Below are 24,748 nucleotides of genomic sequence, written 5' to 3'. Positions count from 1 at the left end.
CATTACAAGCAATTCAAGTTTCATGCTCTTGAGAACTGCTGTAATACAATACGTGCCATTTCTAAATGGGAGAGGAAAACTGGATTAGACAATGAACCGAAGCCCTTGTTTGTGTTAGATGTATGCTTTTCTTATAAATGTAATTAATTAGCTCCTTAAAGTATAGGCAGAACATCTTGCTTGCTACTCACAGAATTTGATGTGCATTTCCTCACTATTACAAAGTATCCTATAAAACTCCTGGAAATGCTTTCTGCAGTTCAAGAGGTTAAATGGCAAGACTATGATGTGATAAAAGAGAAGCAAATAATATTTTAATAATAATTGTAGTATTTCCCTACACAGTACATACCATACATCTGTCTTTCTAGATACCTGTTTTCATGTTTATCCAAATGCAGAAGCTCAAGTGAACTGTCCCTAATTACTTACTGAACCTGTTTCAGAGGGAGCAGATACAAGGCAGGCTCTCAGAAAGATCAGCTGCAATGGCATAAATTATATACGCTTTGGGAATAAACTGTCTGTGTTCAAAAAATGCTAAAATCGTTAGTATTTCAAATATCACAGAAATTTCAGCATCCTCAGTTAGTTACCGAAAACACCTTCTCACCCAAACATGAAAGCATTCATTTTTTTGTTTGTTTTGTTTAAGATTGATATATGTATTGGAACATGTATCATATTTTTATTAAATGTTTAAGCATATCTTTAATTGTGTACTTAAGGTTTAGGACTACAGCAGTAGTCTCAGACAATTTCATAGAAATAACAGTTTCTAGTTATTCTGAGCATATACAGAAACTTCAAATCTTCGTTTTTAACATTATTGGTTATATTCCTATGCTGCAAGTACCTACAAGTATTTGTAGACTATTTTACTCATTTTCACTTCTCTGTATCTTAGTTCCTACTACATTCTTATAGTTTAAGAACTGAAGGAGCAATGAATTATAACCCAAATAAGTTTGAATAGATCAAATGAAAAGCTTTCACATCCATAATGCCCAAGAGTTCCTCTATTTAGATCATATTACTGTCTCAGCAAATCAGTGATCAGTTGCTAGTTTCTGGGGCATGAGCTACTAGCCAATTATAGCAGCACAGTACAAACCCCATTTTAGATCAAATAACCCCTTCTCAGCCAACTGATCTGCATTTGGCAATCTCCATACGGAATTAAATTGCTGTTTCTTTATATACACATTCAGACCAAACACAATTACAGTATTAAAATCAAGCCCACATACCCTGGTGGCAAAGGTTCTGTACTGGCATTACCAGGCTGCTGTCTTACAGGCTCTCCGGATGCACTTGAGGTTGAGGAGGATTCCCTAGGTTTTGCTGCATCTGCTGCTGTACTGTTTCTGGCATTAGGTTGCACACAGTCCGTTGTAGCTGTATCTTCTAGTCCAGCAGACACAACAGGTAATGTAGAAGCGTGGCTTTCGGAACAACTAGCTGCTTCTGCTGTTGACTGAGGTTCTACTGTAGTGTTAGTGCAATCTGTAGACATGGGAGCTTCTGCTGAATCTACCACCGCCTCGGAGACAGAAGAATTACCAGCTTCTGGTGCAGAGGCAGATGACTCACCATTAACTAAGAAATGGGAAATAAGAACATTTGCATATCAGATTCTGATGAGTTTTACTTTTTTAACGATCTACTTGTAAAGCAATCTACATTGAAACAAAGAAAGGAACATGTTTAATTCACACCTACGTGCCATAAGCAGCATTTTTGCCTAAGATGACAAAAAAGTCACAGTGCACCTGCCTCAGCTAAAGCTGTAATTAAAACGTACAATCTGCAAGCTATTCTTTATACATCCAGCAAAGGTAACACCTTAGTTTCCGCATATCTTGTTCAATTCAACTTTACACTCTATTCTTTAGATTAGCAAAAGGTAGACATCTGCTTCACCTTATTTGCTTTGAAACTTTGAACTTGTACAAACTTCAAAAAAGAATTTTTATTAGCATGAGATGAAAGAAAAATATTAGGAGCTAAATAACTATATGAAATACATTAAACTAAGAGGTAGTTCTTACACTTTTTTCCATTTTTTAGAGTTGAGATATAGAATTGTACAATTAAGCAAAAAAAACACCTGTGTATGGCTTAGAAAAAACTCCTCCTCACACCCCAAACAAGGTCAGTAAGTCCTAAAAATCTGTATTTTGCTAACTGTTGTGGGCTAACCATACTTAAGTAATTAGCTAAGTACCACAGAGTCATTCACTCACACTTCTCACCCACCCACAGTGTGATGGGACAAGAGGAAAGGAGGAGTAAAAGCAAGAAAACTTGATGGTCAAAGCAAAAAATAGTTAATAAGAAGCAGAAGAGAGAAAGACGACAAAACAAAACAAGTGATGTAAGGGCAATCATTCACCACCTTCAGTGGGTAGACTGATACCCAGTCAGTTACCAGCAAAAACATGGCTAACCTCCCTAAACTTCCTCATCTCCTTTTTTAATTGCTCGGCATAACGCTAGAGGCATGGAATATCTCTGTGGTTGGTTCAGGTCATCTGCCTGGTTGTCTCCCAACCTCATGCATACTCCCAATCTATTTACTGACCTGGGGAAGGCAGAGTAAGAAATAGATAATGCCTTAACTCTGTGCAAATACTGTTCAGCCACAGCTAAAACATAACTGTGTAATCAACATTATTTTGGTCACAAATCTAAAATACAGCAGCATACAAACTCCATCACAGTCCGATCCATGACACTTGTAATTTATATAGGTCAAAGACTTGAGAAAATTATTTTAGAATCAAACTAAATTGATTTCTGTCTTTTTAAGAACAACACAAATGTCATCCAACTCAAGCAAGCATAATCTCATAACAGGTTTAAAGCAGACATGGATTTGGCAGGAAAAAGGGGCTAAGAAGGCATAAGCATTCCCAAGCCCAATTGGCTAGTAATACATCAATACCGATCATCTGCAGAGCTTAACAGAACAGTATCTCAGCACATGACCTTGCCTCAGACAAGACAAATCAGGTACAGTAGTCAGAGGACCCCCATTAAAAGTCAAGGCCCTTATTTAAAGCAATGCAATATCAGTCACAACTAGGGGTGCAGAAAAAGCAGGCTAACATCAGTGACAATTCTATTTAAGCTTCTCAGTTCGTACCTTTTTTAGAGTTGGAAGTATTTTCCCTCAAGACCAAATATAATATGCAACGCAGACTTCAAGTGATTTTCTAGCTGATAGCATACTATCAGCTTACAATTCTGAGGCCAAAATACTACAATTGCTCTCTATATTCATAACCTTATTGATAGAAATGTGCAAAAATTAGCCATAGATTAGTACCTATAAAATGATGGAACACCATTTTAAAGAGTTTACTTATTTATGTATAGCATCCTCACAAATAAATAAATAGCTAGACTCTACATACTACTTGCAATAGCTCTGTAATGTCAGCAATTTCTTGCTTTCCCAGATATTGGCAAACTGTAAATCTCATTTTCCTCTAAAGCACTTGCACATGCACACACACACACACACAAGCAGATCAAAGAATTACAAGCAATAAAATAGAAATCAGTAATATATTCCAGTTAGCAAGCCAATCTCTTTAAGGAATTACCACTGGGCCACATATGTTTCTTCACATGCATAATGATGAGCAAGGTTTTACAGGTAGCAGCCGATTTGTAAGATCTGTAAAGGCATTGCTTTATTAACAGAACTATTCCAGGGCAATATATCCCTACTTCCATCTCAAACAGAACTGGTTAAACAACACCAAGCCACATCAAGACTTCATATTAGTTCAAGCAACTATAAAGCATGAGATTAAAAAAATACATATATAACTATAGACAACCTGATCAGTTTTCTTCAAATGTCTCTTTTCTCTACCAACAGCTTTGTTTAAATAAGAAAAAATGCCAGCTGAAGTTTCAGCTTTCATTAAAAAAGTAATTTCAATTCATCTACGTGAAAGGATCTATGAGATTCCAAAATGAAGTCAGAGATCAAAGTAACTGACAAATTGTTGTCTCTCTTAGTAAGGTGATCTCCAAAACAGATCTATAAAACATTTTATCAGCTGATTACCTCATCATTCAGATCTGAAAAAGCAATTCTGGCAACATCACATAAAATGACAATCCTGCTAAGCACAACAGTGAGAAGAACAAAACAAAAAAACTGTCATCAACAAATCATGAAGACTCATTCTACACCTTGTCTCAAAGAAGTCTCCACCAACAGGTACAGTAGTTGAAAACTGTTATAACAGTGACTTAGTGCAAGCTCAGTAGTATGGTTTCATCAATATTACTATTTGAACAAATCAATTACTTCTGCAATTACACTATCTGAATACCAATTTAAAACGGATCTCTCGGCTATTGGATCTCTCTCCCTAAAAAGGGAACAACACTTAAATAATACATACGCTCTTTGGCCTTCAACTGAAAAGAGAAGGGAATTGAGTTCAAGTTCTCTAAATAGAGATTCACTTCACAGAAGACCTGATTTAATTACTACCTTTTAAAGTTTATAATTACTTCCGTCATCTTCCTACCATCCCACATTTCCCACTCTATTACAGGAAGCTTGACAGTCTCCATTCTCCTGTTTATTAACAGCTTGCCTCTTCCTATTTAAGAGTACCTTTTTGCTCTGCTATCACTCTAATCTCAGTCAATCAGCTGAGGAAAGACGGAAAGCACTTAGAAAGCATAGTCATGATTAGATGCAAAGCTTTCTCTGAAGAACAAAAATAATGAAAAATATTTGCTTTTCACTTCTTTTACTTTACTGAATGTTTGTCTTTTTTTTAAAATGGAAGGCAAAAAGAATCTACAACACATTTCAACTAAGAGCACAATAGTTCCCAATGACAGGACGAGGGGGAATGGGCTAAAATTGCACCAGCAGAGGTTTGGTTGGATATTAGGTAAAGCTTCTTCACCAAAAGGGTTGTTAGGCATTGGAATGTGCTGCCCAGGGAACTGGTTGAGTCACCACCCCTGGAGGTCTTTAAAAGACGTTTAGATATAGAGCTTAGTGATATGGTTTAGTGGAGGACTTGTTACTGTTAGGTCAGAGGTTGGACTAGGTGATCTTGGAGGTCTCTTCCAACCTAGATGATTCTGTGATTCCCTGACAGCAATAAACAGCAGATTTATCCAATAGCAAAAGAAACCTAACTAAAGTTATTCAAATTAATTCTGTGAAAGAAACCTAAGTTTTCCTCCTGACAACTCATAATATGGTTTAGTCATCTGGGATAGGGAAGGAAGATTTGGATGCTTTACATCTTTCTCCATCCAAGATGAGAATTCACAGGGAAGTGTGAAAGTTGGTAGACTGAAGAATGGACCTACTCCAGAAAAATTCATGGAAGTGAAAACACAAGATTATAAATTCAAGCCCAGAAACATTCTTTCAGAATTTTTTAAATCTAACAAAAAAACGTACAGGAAAAGTGATTCAACTTCAGATTCATTTCAACTAGACAAAAAAGCCTTACGGTACATGGTCTCGTAACCCTCCCATTCTTACCAGTGCTGTTGACAGGCTGAGCTGTAAGTGGTTTTGGTACTGGTGTATTTTTGGGTCTCGCTGCAACGTGAGTAGGAGATGGTGAGCTGTCTCCATTAATAGTTTCTGTGCAGAATGCATTCTGTACTACAGAGTTTGAAGGTACTTGATTGTCTATCCCATTAGAAATATCACAAGCAGATCTTGGTAAAAATAAAGAAAAAAAAATATATAGGTTTACATTAGTACAAACACGTCGAACAGTTAGGCAAAGTAAAACAAATCCTACACTATTACATGGTAAAGAAACACAAAGAAACCGTGGTAAATTCACAACAGTTTATAATACCATGTATGCAGCCTAGGTAACAGTCAAGTGCAAGATGAAAACAATTAAGGAACAACATACAAATGTTGTTTTGAAGAATTTTAGATACTTAAAACAGATAAGATTTTTCATTTCCTCTTCATCTTTTACTTTGTAATGGCATATTAGAATTGAGTTGGGCAGACCAATGTGCCTGCCACATCTTCCAAAAATGCCTTAGGAACCATTCCAAAGCAGCAGCTATGAGCAGGATAACTTTTTCTCTCATTAAGCAACTGGAACAATAATTTTGTCATATCTCTATTTTTTTTCCAGTAATAACATAAGTAAGAAAACTCCTTCAGTAAAAGAAGTTTCTCTATGTATAGGCAGGATGGGAGAGTATGTGGACAGATATACACAAGAAGCTCTGTGTTTGAATGGCTGCAATGAAATACATGTACTGTAAGGGCCTATGAATGCAAAGTGCTGTTCAACTGCACTACTTTTACTTAAATCTATCCCAGAATGCATAAAGCCACCCACCAGAATCACATATTATGAAAATTACATTCAGTGCCAACTCCCCATCTTTGCAAGGAGTAGTGGCTAAAAATTCAAGTTAAATATATAACAAAAAAAACATGAGAATTGTTACGAGTCCCACTTTGCAGAATATGAAAGGAAGAAATAGAATTTCCATGCTATCTTACCCGACAAGATGAGTAGTATTAACAGATAATTAAAATACAATCTCTTGTCAATTCTAGACTAGAAACCTTTTTGTTTTAAAACTGTAAATCAAAACTGCTGGAAATTTATATGGAAAACTGTTGTAATCAGAATACAAACATCAAGTAAACGTGACAGTAAAAACTACACTGGGAGCAGTAACAGTTGAATGAAAACAAATAATTGCTACTCATGTTTCAAAGTGTTATGCATATGCATTTCAATTCACTTTGCATAGTCTCAAACCTTTCTAAAGCAAACTAGGGTAAGTAACTTTTTATCCTCACTCCCTCTTATTGGGCACCTATGGGAGAACTTATTTTCAAAAGAAGAATCAAGTCAAGCATACAACTACAAATGCGTACTGTCGTTCAAATGCATAGCAACTGTATGCTTTTTCACTGCATCCTGTGTTAAAAACTAAAAAGTAATGTTAATTTGATGTGAATATTGACCTACTTGACTCACTGACAGTGAGAGGTCAAACAGGCTACACCTACTTCTCTGCAGGCAGTCCATCAGCTGGCATAAAAATGGAGGCACCAAGAACAAAGTTCTAAATTGATCCCAAAGTCGTCTTCTTGCCACTTCAGGTTGAAGCAGGCAAAGTCTTTGCCTTAGTGTTCTGAATACTGCTTCCTAAATGCAATACAAGTCTGTTCAACAACTTCCTGATAACAACCTTAAAAAAGGAACCGGGCAAAGGGGAAGTCATTTATGCTTTTTTTTCTTCTTCCTTCCGTTCAAATGGTACATTGCAACAAGTTGGTACACGTGAACAGAAATATCTCTTAAACAGCAAGAAAAAAAAAAAAAAAAAGAATGTAGTAAGTACTCAAAATCACAGTGAGCCACTGCTCCCAGAATTTCATAAAATTTCAGCCAACAAGAAATCTGTTTTCAGAGGGCTACACTTCCAAGAGGCAATCATAAACTACTGGAGAGCAGGCTCTAACAGGAGAGGAAGGACAGTTGCAAATTTAATTTCTGTCAAACTACATTATGTAATTATTATACAAACTGTATTTCTAAAGCCTGTGGTAAAATAATTAAGGGCTTGACAGTGAAAATCACTCCCATTCACACACAAAAAAATGCTAACAGATAAATTTGCTGATATATGTCACATAGAGTTTAAAATACAAAAATAAATTCCAACCTTATTGTACTTCTTGCTGAAGCATCACTGTTTTCATGCACAGCTTCGCCATTTTGCTGAACTTCTACTGAACAGTAAACAAACAAAAATCAACAGAAATATTCCACCACATCTGTTTGAAATATTAATCAAAATATTACAATCCAGTTGAATTGTTTTAACTTACTGGTTGCTGGTGAACTGATATTTGTAAGAGATTCTTGTTCAACCACCAAACCATCTAGCACAACTGTCAGTTCACCTGTTTGCACCATGCCACTCTTGTTTTCCAAAGATAGCTTCAACTGTTCTTTCACCTTCTCCACTAGAAACGGAGTTGGGGTGGGTAGGAGAAGAGAAGAGAAGGGATAAAGGAAAAATTAAATTCTAAGCAATGTTAAAAAAAAGACTGTCAACAAAAAATATATTTAGTTGCACAAAATGAAACGTGAGATGTTCAGATGATTTGAATCACCACAGTTCACTATGAAACTGTGTAAATTTACACCAGCTGTGGGTAAAACCACAGTATATTACAGAAATAAACTGTCCATTTACGTAACATATTCTAGGTATACTATAGAATTCATGTATTTTCAGCACTTTATTGTAAATGATTTCCCAGGTTTTCTTTTTCCACTAAGCCCTTCTGAAACCATGCACTACTTACATAACACAGGAAGGCTTAAAGTCAAAAAACTTCTGAACTACACATCCAAATACTACATGTTACAAGTCACAGGGAACTTTATCCTACAACCAGAGCTTATGTTCATTTCTTCTATCACCTTCCAAAAGTAGTTCTAAGAGACAACTAAAAAGAACATCACTTCGAGGAAAAAATAAATACAAAGACTCCACACAGTCTTTTCTATTTAAATATATATATACACATATATATTTTAGTAAGTTCTTAGGAGCATTTTCACAGACTCCAACTCCAAGGATTAAACAGTATGAGAGGATACCTGAAGCAATCAAAAATTAAATGAGGAACTGACAAACTTTTTGTTTCGAGATATACAAGAAAACAAAACACAAAACACATGTACATGGTGCAGTAAAAAAAATTCAATATAACTGGTAAGCAATGCATACACACGTAGACAGACATACATAACCAGAGGTAAAACATGCTGTGGATGTTGCATAATTCTCCCTAAATCAACTGTTACTGGTACAGAATTTAAAACTACACGTCAGAAATGCAAACACAGTAAGCTATGAGTTCACATTAATCAGTTTAAAACGGTTACGGCCTTTTAATATTTGTGGTCTCAGATTAAAGGATTATTTTTTTCAAGATGTATCAGCATATTTCCCTCAATATGACAGTGTTCCAGGCTAAAGTCAAAGCTCCCTATGCAACTTGCACTTCTATGCATTAAACTAGCCAGCATTTCCTTATTTTTTTAATTTTTTAATAAACATCATAAATGAACAATAAACATGAAAACAGGGAATGCTACCATCAGCTGTTACAAGATGTCCCCAAGACTTTGCTACGGTCAATACTGACATCTGTTATTTCAAAAAACAGATTCAACTATATGTAGTGGGGCAACTGTTACTAGCAGACACCCACTGCTATGTTACAAATGGATTTCACTGGAGCAAGCACAAAGCTGCCAAATTACTACAGAATTATTGGGTTTGAGATCCGCATTTTAGAAAATGGTAGCAAAAGAAAAGGGAGAAGAAACTAGCCCACCACAGAGCTGTTAGGATATATATTCCTAATTGTCATCTTTGCAAAGGATGATTGGTTTACTTTGTATTGTTTTAAAAGGTAAACTTCCAAAACCAGACCAACTGTTCACTGTACTCCAACTGAGTTTGCAAGAAAGTTGGGAGGGGTGTGGGTAGCAATTCACTACTAACAGTGCTTAGCAGGAGGAAGCAATAGCACTAATTCTAAAATTTCTTCATTTAGAAGACATCCTCTTTACATTTTCTTCAGTAAAGCACCTTTCAAGTACTGCATTTTACGTTAGGTACAAATAACTGAAACACTGAAGGATACTGATCAGATTATTCTGTCACTGAATTACTTGATAATCCAGCATGTGTCAAACTGTCGACACATCAAAATCAGAAGTGCTGCACATAAATTACCTTTAGTGCAATGTACAGCTAACTCAGTCAACCATTTCCTGAAAGAATTTGCCAGGTTATTGGATCCTACAATCCCTGTATCTACAGCAACAAAATATTAACTATTTTGTTTGCTGTTACTATTACAATCCAGTTTCTTCTGACACAGTTAAAGCATAAAATATCATGCATTAGATGTACGGAAGGTACAATTCTTTTTGCAATCACTTTTTAATTCTGTTAGAAAGTATTTAAAAATATGGTCATGTAATGTCAGAATGAATATTTAAATAGTATTTTATTTCACTAAAATGTCTTTTTAGAAATCACTTTAAAAAAAAAAAAAAATTAAAAAATATGCAACTTTTCTGCTTAACTATGAAATCCTGGTCAGGAATCTTTTTTGTACTGCTGAAGAAACTCCACTTGATTTTGCATTCTGTTTCGATTTTCTGTAAGAATCAGAAAAATGAAGCAGGGTGAGGGGGCTGGGTGGGATCTCCTTTCCTCCACCTCCCTAAACATAGCTCTCAGATTTGTGTATCTAGCTTGTGAGAAAGGTTAGAAATTGGTTTAGCTGGAATTCTACTGCCACTCTGGAGCGGAATTTAAAGTGTGGATTCACCATCTTCTTGCATTCATGAAAAAAAATTTAAAAGTGAATTAGATAAAGAAGACCTGTTTTAATTCTATTAAAGACAACAAAAGTTAAAAGTTACGTAGAACACAACAATCACTGATATGCTAAAAATAAGTTTCTCAATTTTTTTTTTTTTAATCAATGGTTTCTACTGCTCTCTGGGCAGCTAAATTATGAGAGAAAAATATACAGCCCTTCTATTAACAATTCCAAAGAAGGAAAACAGGAACAATGATGGCTTTTCAAAAACTTTAGATTTATTTGTTTGTTTTAAAAACAAGTCTAAAACAGATCTTCTAGCAAATTAGATATTAGTTTGCCACAAAACATTTCAATTAATCACTACTGTGGTTACTTAGTTTGTAGTAACTTGTACTCTGGTGTATGTTTCAAAATTATTATATCCCATTGTTACATTCAAATTTCTCTCTATAGCACAGTTAGACATGTCCAGAAGAGACAAGGAAAGACATCAACTGAAAATCAGTTGTAATTACATGTATTAGTAGTCTGATTGCCAGTTTTGATATATAGATTAGTAATAATAATTCTACTTAAAATATCCTTCAGGATAACTTACATTTTCTATTGTGTATTTCCAAAGCTTGTCTCAAGTCTACAGTGGCTCTTCCTAATAAAGCATCTGCTTTTAAAGTGTGATGGCTCCACACTCTAAATTCCAGCGTAGTCTGTGGAGTCACATTCCTGCATATAAAATACATTTTTTAAAAAATATATACAAATTTTAAAGTATTCATTCGTGTTATTAGGAGTATTTGATCTTAATTCACTTTCTCATATTTATTGTTATTTCTTGATAATAATTGACTGAAAGTGGTTTTTGTACCGTTAGGGGAAATTTTTAATTAACTAAGCACTGAAAACACTATAATATTTATCCTTAAGATCAATTAAAGAGCATTACTATAATAGCATAAGGAATTTGGGGAGTATCAGAAAAACCTACCCTAAGCTCAAAGCTCAGTTATATAACAACATATCTTACTTGGTTTATGAAAGACATATTTTCCTTATTCCTCACTATTCCAGAATTCTAACTAAAAACTCACATTATTTAATGTGAATAAAAAGGTAGTAAGCATATTTGTCTGTGAAAAATACCAATTACTAAAAATGAAAAGAAAATACAACCAATCAACTACTTGCAAGCAGGAGGAATACATTCCATAGCTGTCAACTTGCCATGAAAATGTTGATAAAACATTGCTTATGAATCACAAATATATATATAAAATCACAATGCATGCTCACAAAAATCAGAGGGGAAAAAACTCAAATGATAAAGCTAAAGTAAAAACTAGAGGAAAGCAGAAAGATAAAGGTCCCAATTACAGTAATGCTACAATAAGCCTTGGCAGTATCTCCCCCCTGCTCAGGAAGGAAAACAATGCTAGGTCCTGGAGTGTAAGTTTTTGCAAGATAGGGTCTATTACAGCAAGAGTGCTGTGAAAAATGGAGCAGAAACGTTGTACTGCAAGTCCAAGGTCACATATCCGTCAGAACTAGAAACATGAAGTTATATCAGTATTGCTAAAAATAATGCTAAAAACAATCCCCAGGCCGCATCAACAGAGCTAACTTTAGTCACTTGAATATGTTGGACAACATGGATCATTTTTGCAGAAATCTATGAGGAAGTGTGCTTTTATAATTTGAATAGTCCACCTTCTAATGGAAGACTTACTAAAAGACCAGCTTAAAAAAAAGAAATGGGGAGTGGGGAGGAAAAGTACACACAGAATACACTGCTGGTGCTCATGCATACCCCCATACATGTCATGGGAACTTATTAAGTTGGAGAGTTCACTTATTCCTAAATAGATTGGACAACTGAAACAGTGATACCTTTCTGACAGACAGAAAAGGGGAACAGAATACCTGACATATAAGAATCAATTCCTAAATAATACTGATGATGGAATGAGTTTGTTTGGCTCTACTGTATACATCAAATTACTTCATTTCTATCAGCTCACCAAATCTTGTCAAATGAAACCTGCCTCCTGAACAGCAACTCTGGTCTCTGTGAATATCGACAGCTCTGTACTTGTGCTAGTAATAACTCCTCGAAATCAATGTTTTCTATTCAGTTTTGCTGTACTACAAAGGGCTAATAAACTACTAAACCTGAAACATCAAGAAATGTGACAGAGGAATACCCACCTGGTTCAGCCCAGGTCTGCAGTTATTAGGAACACTAGTTCCTAAGTAAACAGTTCCCCCAAAGTTAGTTATATTGTGCCTCTCCCCATTCTCCAGAACCAAACCAGGTTCCCCTAACTAACAAACTGGCTATTATTGTACAAAGGCAGGTCAGATGCTGTAAGGCATACTAGCCCATGTTCAACACCTCTTGAAAGTAGCTGTGTTGTTTCCACACCCAAATCTGTAGTAGTACAATCTTGGTTGCATAATAATGCATTCTAGCCAACTACATTGTGCAAGATTTGCCAGTTCTTCATAGGGTCATAGTCAGGTATATCTGCACCTGTTGCACAGTAAGCAAATTAAACCATAACCAAATTAAACTGCTCAAACGTAAGGATAAGTTACATGGCCATTTTGCAGTAAACTGTTTTTGTGTGTGTATCCGTTGCATTAGGAAATTTAAAACAAAAAGTGACTTTCCTTATAACTACTATTTATCCAGCTGAGAAATTTTGCATTTTAACATTGAGAATGACAGTCAGATCTTCTAGAGATAAATCTTAAACTTGAAAGGTCCACAGTACAAACAAATATTAAGGGTATACTGTGGACAGTAGCTGTATACAAGAACACTCTCCTCAAAACAAAACAAAATAAAAATGTTCTTGGAACATCATAAGCACTGAGTAAGACTTTTCATTTAAGATAAACAGCATCTTACATCTGCATGTGGTTATCAACAGCCAAAAAAAATTATGTAGGCAGCCAAGCCTAGTAAATATTTGCCTGCAGGGTCTGGCTAATAAATAGTATTAAATAATCAAAAAAAAAACTACTTACACTGTCAGCTGTTCATCCCACTTTGGATTTGAAGAACTACTTGATTTTGCTGTTTTCTTGATTTCTCCATCTGCAGTTAATTCCGTGTAGAAAGTTGTTCCAAACCAATTCTTTTTCCGTTTCAGTTTGGCACTAGAAACTAATAAAATGTATTGCTTTATCTAAAACAGCATACTTGCTGAAAACTAGAAAAAGTACCACCTACACAATGCATAGAACATGGCAGAGCAATGTTACTCCTCACCTTTTCTACTGCTGCTGAACATAAAGAGGTCAATGCTAAAATGGTAGCATTTAATTTCAAAAACTACTTTGTCAGGTAGTTGACACCAAGCTTGACATGTTCCTTTACCCATGTACTGATAACATAGTTAAGAGCACAACAATTATTTTACAGAAAACTGAAAATCATGTGGTTTCTTTTGTTTATCTTCTCACAGTTCTTCCTCTTCCATCTCCTCTATTTTCTAACTGAAAAATAGCTAAGTATGATACATCTGAAAGATTATCAATTTTTTTTTGTTTTGTTGCTGCTGTTTTTCAATAGAATCTTTAGTACTTTAAATTTTATGTACTTATGAAGGTATAAGCAATTTAAACCTATTACAAAATTTCACTGTTATAAATTTTTCACTGCTATATATGTTTCCCTGCAAAGCCAGTATGCAGCACTTCATCTATTCGCCTATTCCACCTGTCCAGTTAACCTCTGTTTTAACACATCAGTTTGCTAAAATTAAGAAAATAACTCTCAAATTTCCCCCTAGTTTGCTTTAGCAAAATCTCCCCCTATTTAGCTTTGCAGATAAACTTAAGGCTTCAGCTAAATCTTCAACAATTAGAAAGAGCAAATGACCAAAGAAACTATTTTTTATCTCCAAATGACTAGTGAGGTCCTCAGTGCTCCTGAATATAAATCTGTTCTCTCACTTCTTCACCCAGCTGATAATGTTACTATAAAAACCAACAGCAGCCAAGCTGCCAATATTTTAAATTCTACTTCAGGCACATTCTTCAGAATACATCAGTAGGCTCACAGCTGTACCTACCTGCTGGCTATGCTTTTTCTTATTCCTCCTATACTTCAATGCAATCCTCCTTCCCTTCACTTTGAACCTAAAGCAAAGCTGAATACTTTCAGCCACTTGGAACTAATCCTTCCCTGTTACTTTTCTGCCTGGTACTTGTTATTCCAGAAATAAGTGGGAGTTAACTAAACTGTCTGAAAGGAAGACAAAAAAGTTTTGTAATATATTTCTGGATTACAGTATTCTGGAAAGTATTAATTAGTTATTTAAAAAGTCAGTGGGATGCAACTGTCCAAGACCCTAAAGACATTGACCACAAAATTTTACCTAATTTCAATTAAAAGGTGTACACTTAACTCCTTTACATTTGAAAATTCATGTTTAATTCATGTGTCACGTGTCATAAAAGGGAGCTGCAGCATTGATACTGATGAAAGATTAAATGTAAAAGATTAGAAACATGATTCCACACACGGGCCATATTTTTTCATCTGAAATTGATACCTTTTTCAGCTTCAAAAACCCCTACTTATTCCACATTTGTTTTTTCCTCCATATTTTGCTTTTTAAAAGCAACTGCAACAGTTCTTAAAATAAAGCTATTCTGTCAGAATATACAAGCTTCCTTTTAGTTTTCCCCCTTTTCTTTGATTATGCTTTAAGTCATTAAGTTTTCAGTCCCCTGACAAGCACAGAGAATAGTACCATTTTTTGGTAAGGACTTCTTAAAAAAATAGGAATAAACACAAAATATTAGCAAAAAGACTTCAAAAAGAACTGACTAAACAAGATAACTCACTAAGACTGTTTGAAAAAATAATGATGGTATAATTTGTTGGCAACAAGCTTGTAACTATCTAAACCAAAACCACTCTGTATGAATTTCCCTGCCTACAAAATGAGCATAAGCTGCTTGCTTCCTTTATGTAAGTGCTTTTCAACTACAGGTCTTGAAATATAAATCTAGATCCTGCAACAGCAAAAAAATCTGAACAAAAACCACAGTTGACACTCCTCTGCCTCCCACCTCTTTTTCTGTACTGCCACTGGCATTCCTCTGATCTTGCAATAAAGGCTGGTTAGAGAACCAAACTTTCAGAAAACTAATCTTAAAAATTGTACGAATTTCTGTCCACTTCAATCTTTGAACCAGATCTCGAAGTCAGAGAAGCTCCAGTGCCAGGAAAATACAGAACTACTTATATAATTAGCAGTGCAGTACAGTACAGGGTATCAGAATGATCATTTCTGCATACCCAGTTCTGAAGTTACAGGTCATTTATGTAACTCAGTTTGTTACGGTTATTTATACACTTGATCCAGGTGGCCCCATCTATGCTATTACTTATACTTGATTATGACAATTTGTCATGTTATCAAGTTACCTGATCCTTACGCAAGGTTAATCAATTTTCGCACAGAAGGTTCCTCTCATTTCATTAATGAAAATATCCATTCTGGGGACAACAATGTTTGTTTGTTTTTTTTTCTCAGATAACCTGGTCCTCTTTCTACCACCCAGCGCGCTGCATCTTTCTTCAGATATGGTATTTTTTAAGACATGGTATCCTCCTGATGCTTTTCAAGTTTTAGTCAAGATAGACTCAATATATTCTTAGTCATGCATTCTTTCTTACTTCAGGGTTCCCAGATTTCTCAGGAACCCTTGAAAAGTTCAGGTTATGTATCAATGATAAAATAACACATATACATATGCATACATATATATATACACACACACACACATATAAATGTGTATATATATATATATTTATGCATAATATCTAACTACTTGCTGATAACATTTTTTACATTTGGGTAATTAAGACAGCGATACAGCAATTGTCAAGCTTGTTAGCCTAGATTCATCCTGCTTATCTTTGGACTACAATGGGTATTTCTTCTGCTTTCCCATGCCATAAAAAGAACAGCTAAGATTGATGCCGATTATCACATTCCTGACCAGTTCTTATCCACGAATAGCAAAATACATTCACCTATGTGGCCTGTCCAGCATTAATTAGGAAAAAAAAAGCATCCCCAACGCAGTCAGAAATTTTCAGAGTTGTTTGTAGACCACTGTCTCCCTTCCAGTAGATACTGGAATGACTAAAATCTATCTCAAACTATGAGAACAAACACATTAGGAGGAAAAAAGTAAACAGTCACAATATGCAACATTGCACTCATTTTCACTGCAGTTCATTCAAACTGCCGATCTTTTCTTGTAAGACTAGAGTAACATATGTTCCGCTCTACAGATTTTGTGCCATTAGCTACTTGCTCCCAAGCACAATTCCTTACATTTTTCCCTACTGTTGCATTGCAACTTATTTTTTTCTCATTTGAAAAGCTCATATAATTCTGTCACCTAACTCCTTCCACCATTTCTACCTAGCTGCAATTCATCTACGCATGTTATAGTCATACTCATATTCATAACCTTCCAGTTAATTAAGATATTGACTACACTGATCTATTTTTCACACTGGTTTCAAATTTATTTATTTTTTTATAATATGTATATTTCACAGTAAAAATCACCATGACAAAAATCACTACTTGCCTGTTACTTGCATCTGTAACCTGCCATTATGGTTGTTACTTGTATCAGATCTTGGTGAGGCTGTGGCCATGTCAGAGGCTTAGGCTTTAGCCTAAAAGAAAAAGCACACAGATGCTTATTAAAAAGTACTCGTCTCTGCGTGTTAGTTGCAACTATAAAATAAAGTATTCAACTAATCACCAAATTACCAAATGTTACTCCTGTATGACAATTCAGTAGTATTTCATAACACCAGTCAAAAAAATTTACTTTGCAAATTTGTCACACCTTACATCTTTGAGCATGCCAAGGCACTTCAGTAATGCGTATGTTTAGAATACATTTTATGAATACATGCACACTTACAGTTACTTGCTTAAAAAAAAAAAAAAAAAATCAGCTGTGACATCAATGTTCCTATCTATCTCTAGAAACTATGCCCATGGTCTGATTTCAGATGAGCTAAGCACCCACAACTTCAAGTGAATGTGTCCAAAATGCTTATATGTTTGAAAATCAAGATGCCACAGCTGCACCACAGGTGATTTAGACAAAGAACATTTGAATTCTGTTCTAGGACTTGCAACCAGCTTTCTGCTGGTCCACGTACCAATCGCCTTCCTCCTCCATCGAGGCAGCAAGTACTTTGCGGGGACCACCCCATCTTACCCTTCAGCAACTAACATACTGGGGCTCTGATCTTAGCTGGGGCATCCCACCACTTGAAGCACATGCACACCGCATCAATCCCTTCCCTTCAAATTACTACACCTGAAACAAAGCTAGAAATAAAGTAGACTATACATTCGGTTTATTTCAATACTTGATTTTAATATCCGTCAGAGCTGGAAAACGTAATTCACAAAGATACACAGATCCAAATAGAAGTACGTTATTGGCTGCACTTACTAAATCATAAGTCATTTTTGACTCCCACCAATTATGCATATATTTTTTGTCAGATGTGGCTAGTACATTTCCACCTTCACCGATGACAATCAGTTGTTTTTGCAAATCAGTGAAAGGTGTTGCACTTTTGTATTTTTAACAAATAGGTTCATAGCCTACTGAACAAGGTTAAGTTCATCAGGTTAGGAAAAACTCATCAGGTTAGGAAATTGTTTCCTAGTTTAAAAGTACAGATATGAGAGGTGATGCAGATGTGATACAGGTGGCACATTTACATCCTTTCTGGCAACAAAAGCACATAAGCATGGAAACATTTCCAAACATTCACTTTCAAAATGCTCCACGGCACAGATTTCTTTCAAAAAGCAGTTACTTTCTCAACATCAAAGCATCTCTTTTAATGGGCAGAAGGGACACATTGTCTTTTTGTTGGTGTTGCTGTTTGTAAAATATCTGCTGGGTAGTATACTACTGACAGCCACTTGTCGTAACAGAAGGTCAGCAAATACATAACATTTGTTGCTTTGTGAAAGAAAAATACATAATTCATCGTTGTTTGACAGCACGTTGCCATGAGATAATCAGCAAAGTATTGTAAAGATACTGCTACTTAAAGGTCTTGCTTCCATATCATTAACCACATCAATAACATCCTGCAGCACTTTGTGCACTTCTGGCTCCAACTTCCTTTCTGTAATAGCCTGTAATGATGCAGTGAGTCAATTTCACATCTGGTGCTATCTCTAACCTTACCTGGTAATTCCTCAACCCCATTTTTTTATTATTTTTTTTTTAAACATCAGTCAAACCAGGCACTCCATCAGTGGTTACAGTTTTCCATAAAAAATGTTTTTATAAGTCATTTACTGGTACAAATATCTCTTCTCTGGTACATCTTTCCTTTAGTGGCTTAGTTCATTGTGTATTTCCTTATGAAAACAGAATCTAGCAAATACCATAAACTGAGGGATGTTAGAAACATCTATATTTACATCCAAGCAAACCTCATACAGTGCAATTTGTTCTAGTACTTCTTTCTTCAGATCTTCAGTACTACTTTCTGTGTGTTTTCTAACAGTAATTGCTAACAAAGAAATGTATTTTAGTTGCCATATTCTTTTCCATGTATTATGTCAGACATTTTTACCACACCAGGAAGAACAAGTGTTTCCCCAGTATATGTGTTTTTTTTTTTTTCCTTTTGTTATTATGTAAGGAATCTCAGGAGGGGTTTCTCTGAAGATTTATCACTATCACATAGTGAAATCTTGTAGAGTACTGGATTGCAAACCACATGACTTTAAACAATGCAGAAAAGAATTGAGAGGTTAGACTTTGTGTTTTAGATGCTTAGTTTACAAATGCCTTGGTAGTCATGATGGTGCTTCACATTATCATTAGCTAATATCTCAAGATATAATAGAGATGAGGTTAATCATTAAAGATGGTGATCTGTATTTGAAATAGTCTTCTTGATATTTTTGATTTTTCTTTTGGTCCACTTCTTGTCAGATTTGATTAAATTGTCACTGTTTTTACCTCGCAATATGACTGACAAAGAGTTCATACCTGAGGTAGGAGAAGCATCAGCTCTGCCATGCTCTTGTTCACTCATGCTTGCATTATTAGTATTACCTTCAATATATGAAAGGTGCCACTATGGAACACCCACCCCCACACACACCCCATGCTGCACAATACCCCCTTGTCCCCTCTTGAAACCGTATGAGGTGCAAGACCATGTTAAGTATTACTAAAGTTTAATTCCACCTCCCCTCAGAATCACAGAATGTGTGAGGTGGGAAGGGACCTCTGGAGGGCATCTGGTCCAACTCCTGCTCAAGCAGGGACAATGACAGCCAGTTGCCCAGGACCATGTTGACCTTCATCCTCTTCATGGTCTTTCACTGGACTCCTCTGAGTGCATGTATGTCCATGTCTCTTGCGCACTGGGGCCCAGAACTGGACCCAGTACTCCAAATGCAGCCTCACCAACACTGAGTAGAAGAGAAGGATCACTTCTCCTGACCTGCTGGCAACACTTAGCCTGATGCAGCCCATAACAGCATTAGCTTTCTTAGCAGGAAGTGCACATTGCTGCCTCACGTTCAACTTGGTGTCCACCAGGACCCCCAGGTCCTTTTCTGTCAAGCTGCTTTCCAGCTGGGTGGCCCCCAGCATGTACTGGTGCCTGCGGTTACTCCTCCCCAGGTGCAGGACTTTTCCTTGTTGAACTGTATGAGGTTTCCATCAGCCCATTTCTCTAGCCTGTTGATGTCCCCCTCTAGATAGCAATATGACTATTGTGTGTCTGTCATCCATGGATTTATTGAGTATGCACTCTTCACCATCAGACCATTAACGATGACATGAAACAGGACTAGACCTGGTAGACCTCACTGTCTGCTCATTCAGCCCATACTTCAGCAGCTTCCCTCTGAGAATCTTACGGGGGACAGTGTCAAAGGCCTTGTCAGAGTCCGGAAAGATATTATCCACTGCTCTCCCCTGACCTGTACCAGGCCAGCTGTTTCATCACAGGAAGTTATCAGACTGGTCAAATATGACTAGCCTGTGGTGAATCCATGCTGACAACTCCTGATGATTTTCTTCTTCCTGTGCCTGGAAATAGTTTCCAGCATTAGCTGTTCCACCACCTTCCCAGGGATCAAGGTGAGGCTGACTGGCCTGTACTTCCCTGTATCCTCCTTGTCTCTCCTGAATGTAGGAGCGACATTTGCTTTCCAACAGTCTTTGGGCATTATCCCAGTTGCCACAACTCAGCAAAGATTATACAGAATGGCCTCACAATCACATCTGATTGCTCCCTCAGCACTTGTGGGTGGATCCCATCAAGGCCCATGGATTTATCAATGTCCAGCTTACTTAAGTATTCTCCGACCTGATCCTCTTCTACCAAAGGCACATCTTCTGTGTTCCAGCCTTTCACCCTAGCAGGAATCACAGGTCCCATTGGCTATCTCCCTGGCACTGTATTCCTATTATTTCAGATAAAACACAAGTCCTAGGATTTTCTTCCCACACCTAAATGGATCATCTTGGGAGCCTCCCTTTAAAGACCACTGATATGGAAGGCATTAAGCAAGCAACACACGCAATCAGTTCTGCAGCAACTAAAGTAAACTCTTCATAAGAAACTACAATCTGCACTCTAGTTCTGATCATACATGAAAAAATTAGTTTAGGCATATTTCTGTAACTGACAAATCACAATCACTTTTATATATATTTTTTTTTTCCTCCCCCTATTGTCCTCCTGCCCCATTCCTGGAGGTGTTCAAGGCCAGATTGGATGGGGATTTGAGCAATCTGGTCTGGTGGGAAGCGTCCCTGCCCATAGCAGGGGGTTGGAACTGGACAATCTTGAAGGTCCCTTCCAACCCAAACCATTCTGTGGTTCTATGACTCGACTTACATAGGTCTAAAATGCTTGGGGTATTGCTTTGAGTTGTTTTATTTTGGTTTTGTTTCCTTTTAACTGTATTCTTAGTGTGCACAAATCAAGATAAATAAATAAAAACAAAAACTGTGTCAAAGTCCCCAGGAAGACAGGGCAGACAGCTCATTGCCTAACCTACTTAGGCTTCAGGTTTCAGGTGCTGATTTATCTGCAAGACATAGACCCGGCCCTAACCTGAATTTCTGGCCCTGCCTGCTCCTAAGCTATGAACTGAATTTGGTGTACACATTTGCCAATGGCCTGATAACACTGAAGTGAAAACTGACTACACTTAGCTTTGTATCTTTCCCCATCAGGGGAAAAAAAAATGATGACAATGGCCAGGAAAAAAGACATTACAATGCCAGGAAGCTACCAACGTATCAAGGACATGAAACGGAGTTAGGCTTGGCTTTGGCTGCAGGACTCCATGTTTCTGCGACAAGTACACAACTACGTCCCTACCATCAGTGCCCCAATGTTCTGCTTCTGCTGCCCCTGTAAAAATCAACATCCTTTTATAATAAAGGCCTGTATTAAATTCTTGACAATATGGTACACCTAGGTACATGTACACAGCAATGATTACAGTTCTAAATTTTTTAGAATGCTGTAAATAAAATACTGCATTAACACGCAAGTCAAATACTATTTAGAAAAATAAAATATATGCAGCTGCAAAAAAAAAAAAAAAAGCATTTTCTTTTAAATAGACATCACTTTTAGTAACAACAATACATGAAGGAGATCTTTCATCATATTTTGTACTCAAAATGGCTTTTGATCAAACTAGTTGAATTAAGTACTTCTGGTCACTTCATGGTTTAAAGATTCCAAAGCTGCAGACCTCCCCATCCTTGCTTAAGTAGGAATTAAGAGCTGATACAGAATTAATAGGGGGAAAAATCATTCCATTTTCTAAGTCAAATTAGGAAAATTTATCAATTGTTTTTCTAGTAACTTATTTTTTAGGAATACATCAAAAAAAAAAAAGACAATGCGTCAGACAGTTATCAGTTACTTCAATCAGTAACCATTCAAATCAGCTACTACATTTTTGAACAGGGCTAAAAGGTTATTGTCAAATCAGGCTTGATCTGGGTTGGTTCTCCTGGAAGAAGAGACAGCTTGCTCACATCATGTTTGTGATTTTCATTCAAGGTCCAAAACAACAAAGAAAAAAAGAAACTTAATTGCCTGATGCACATTGAGTAACACTCACAGTTGGACAGGTCTTTCTTCCAGGTAAACAAAGCCTTCAGGAAGAAAAGCCAGCCAAGTTATGTTGTACAAGATGAAGGATCTTATCGAGAGAGTTGAAATAGAAACACCTATTACCCTCTGAAGGCTGTTCTGGACAGAGGACAAATGCTGCTGCACAGTCAAAGACGAGAAGTACAAACCAAAGCTTATCCCCTCAGGAAATTTCCTCTAACAGGCAAACTACTACTATGATGCAGCCACAGAAATAAAAATAATAAATAGATAAAAAGCAATTTATCATCTAAGTGTTTCCAGTAGTGACAAAAATAGCATTAGTGACATTGCGTAAGGTGCTGGTGGTAGATTGCCGTATACTAGAAAAGGACAGAACACAAAGAGCATTACTGGGAGCATAAAGACAAAGAAAGAGTAGTCTAACAAGAATTAAGGCTAATGTAAATTTGATAATAATCTAGAAATACATGGGAACACATAGGAAACAAATGTAACGGCTACTGAAATAAAATACTGCTTGTAAAAAACCTCAGGCTTCTGAGAGCGCAGGCAATGCTGCACCAGACAGAGAGAGAGCATAAACACAGGCTGTGTGAAACTAAGCAGGGACAGTAAAGAAGTCACATAGCAGAGGGCCTGACAGATTTGCTGTAGGATGGGATTACACCAACACTGTTTTACCTCATTAGAATAAAAAAAAAAAAACCATAAGCTGATTAAAAAAAAAAAAAAAGGTCATGCAACTAGAAATTATTCAAAGAAATACTGAAAAAAAAAATCCAAGTTTCAAGGAATGGGAGACTCCCATCTTTGTAAGCCAGAAAACCCTACATCTGCATGGCAGAGAATAACCAAAACTTAAACTAAACAAGTTGTCCGATCTTGATTAAGGAGGGGAGGGGACGGCAGTTACAGCAAGTCATTAAAGTGATGATACTCATCTGGAGGACCGAGTTTTCATAACCAGAGATGTCAAAAGCAAAACACCAGTACTTTCTTGATCTTATTTGCAAGAAAGTCTACATGAGAAAGAAAAACAGCTGCTGAGGAAGCATAGAAACATGCTATAATAAAATAATATATAAATATATATATTTCCAGTAGCTCAAACCCTAGCTATTAGTGCACAAGGAACTGTATGTCCTATAGGCACCATTTACCACCACGTGGTATGCAGCCCCCAATTCCCCCCTCCTCCCCCGTTTTTATTTTATTTTTTGCTACTCAAAATAAATGTCCAGTTTAGCTACTAAACATATTGATTAAGGCTTAAAATGTTTGATGTTATCTCTGTATAATCTTAAAAAGAGGATTAAATACCGCAATGTAAAGGGTCACTATCCATGCACCTATAATCCTGCTGAACATCACTGGATTAATTCTAACAAGGGCTACAGCCATAACACATCCCTGACTATAAGCTTGCTACATCTCTTTATTCAAGTGCCTGGGCTAAGTTTCATTGCTGTAAGAGATATGAAGCTTTACTTTCTGAGCTGCTTCACTGACACACACAGAACCCCCCTGGGCCCGATAAATGAATTCCTGGGCCCTAAAAATGAATTAACAGAGTCTTGAGAGCCACATAAAGTTCACAGTTGTCACAAACTTCTTTCTGAACTATCCTCAACATACATAACCACTACATTAGCTCAAAGAATACAACCTCTCTATAAACCCCTGTAGCAGATACATTAAAATTAGTGTTAATTTAGTTTTGTATACAAATTTGTGTAATTACAGATCAACTAAGACAAAGTAAGACTCTACCTAAACCATGATATATCCTTTATTTTTTTTTAATTGAAGGCTCGCTTCCTGTTTCATGTGAATCAACAGTTTCATGGAAGACAGTCTAATTAATAACAGTATTTTAGATTTGCAATTCTGGGAAACACTTTATCTGAATCCCAAAATGCTATTAAAGCATCACAAAAAAAAAAAAAAAAAAAAAAAAGACAATTACTTCAGTGGATATTGCATTACTCTATTTTTAGTCTTTAGTAGATAATGGACTCATGGAACTTTAGTAGTTATCTTTTTATGACACTGCCCATTTGGTAATGGTTGCACCTGGCTGGTACTTTCTATTGTGCTATACTAAAACAAACAATAGCATTTCTTCTAAAACTGAGAGATAAAAAGTATCA

General features: G+C 36.3%; 1 protein-coding gene across 4 annotated transcripts in view; it reads right to left on the bottom strand.

Annotated features, from left to right (window-relative positions):
- WWP1 (WW domain containing E3 ubiquitin protein ligase 1) overlaps positions 1-24,748 on the bottom strand; it is a 59,945-nt gene that overhangs the window by 20,805 nt on the left and 14,392 nt on the right. For 2 of the 4 annotated variants that reach the window (XM_032180925.1, XM_032180926.1), the window contains exons 2-8: positions 17,033-17,123; positions 13,439-13,577; positions 11,010-11,134; positions 7,883-8,020; positions 7,717-7,783; positions 5,540-5,721; positions 1,251-1,599 (exon numbers count right to left, since the gene is read on the bottom strand). In XM_032180925.1, coding sequence (XP_032036816.1) covers positions 1,251-1,599; positions 5,540-5,721; positions 7,717-7,783; positions 7,883-8,020; positions 11,010-11,134; positions 13,439-13,577; positions 17,033-17,102 — 1,070 coding nt within the window. In that variant the 5' untranslated portion in view covers positions 17,103-17,123. Of the gene's footprint in view, positions 1-1,250; positions 1,600-5,539; positions 5,722-7,716; positions 7,784-7,882; positions 8,021-11,009; positions 11,135-13,438; positions 13,578-17,032; positions 17,124-24,748 lie in introns of those variants that run through there. The other 2 variants (XM_032180927.1, XM_032180928.1) reach the window with 2 other exon arrangements.

Source organism: Aythya fuligula, chromosome 2 (genome assembly GCF_009819795.1).
Source record: "Aythya fuligula isolate bAytFul2 chromosome 2, bAytFul2.pri, whole genome shotgun sequence".
NCBI lineage: Eukaryota > Metazoa > Chordata > Aves > Anseriformes > Anatidae > Aythya > Aythya fuligula.
Note: the sequence above shows the minus strand (reverse complement) of the source record. Positions and strands in the feature narration are given on the sequence as shown.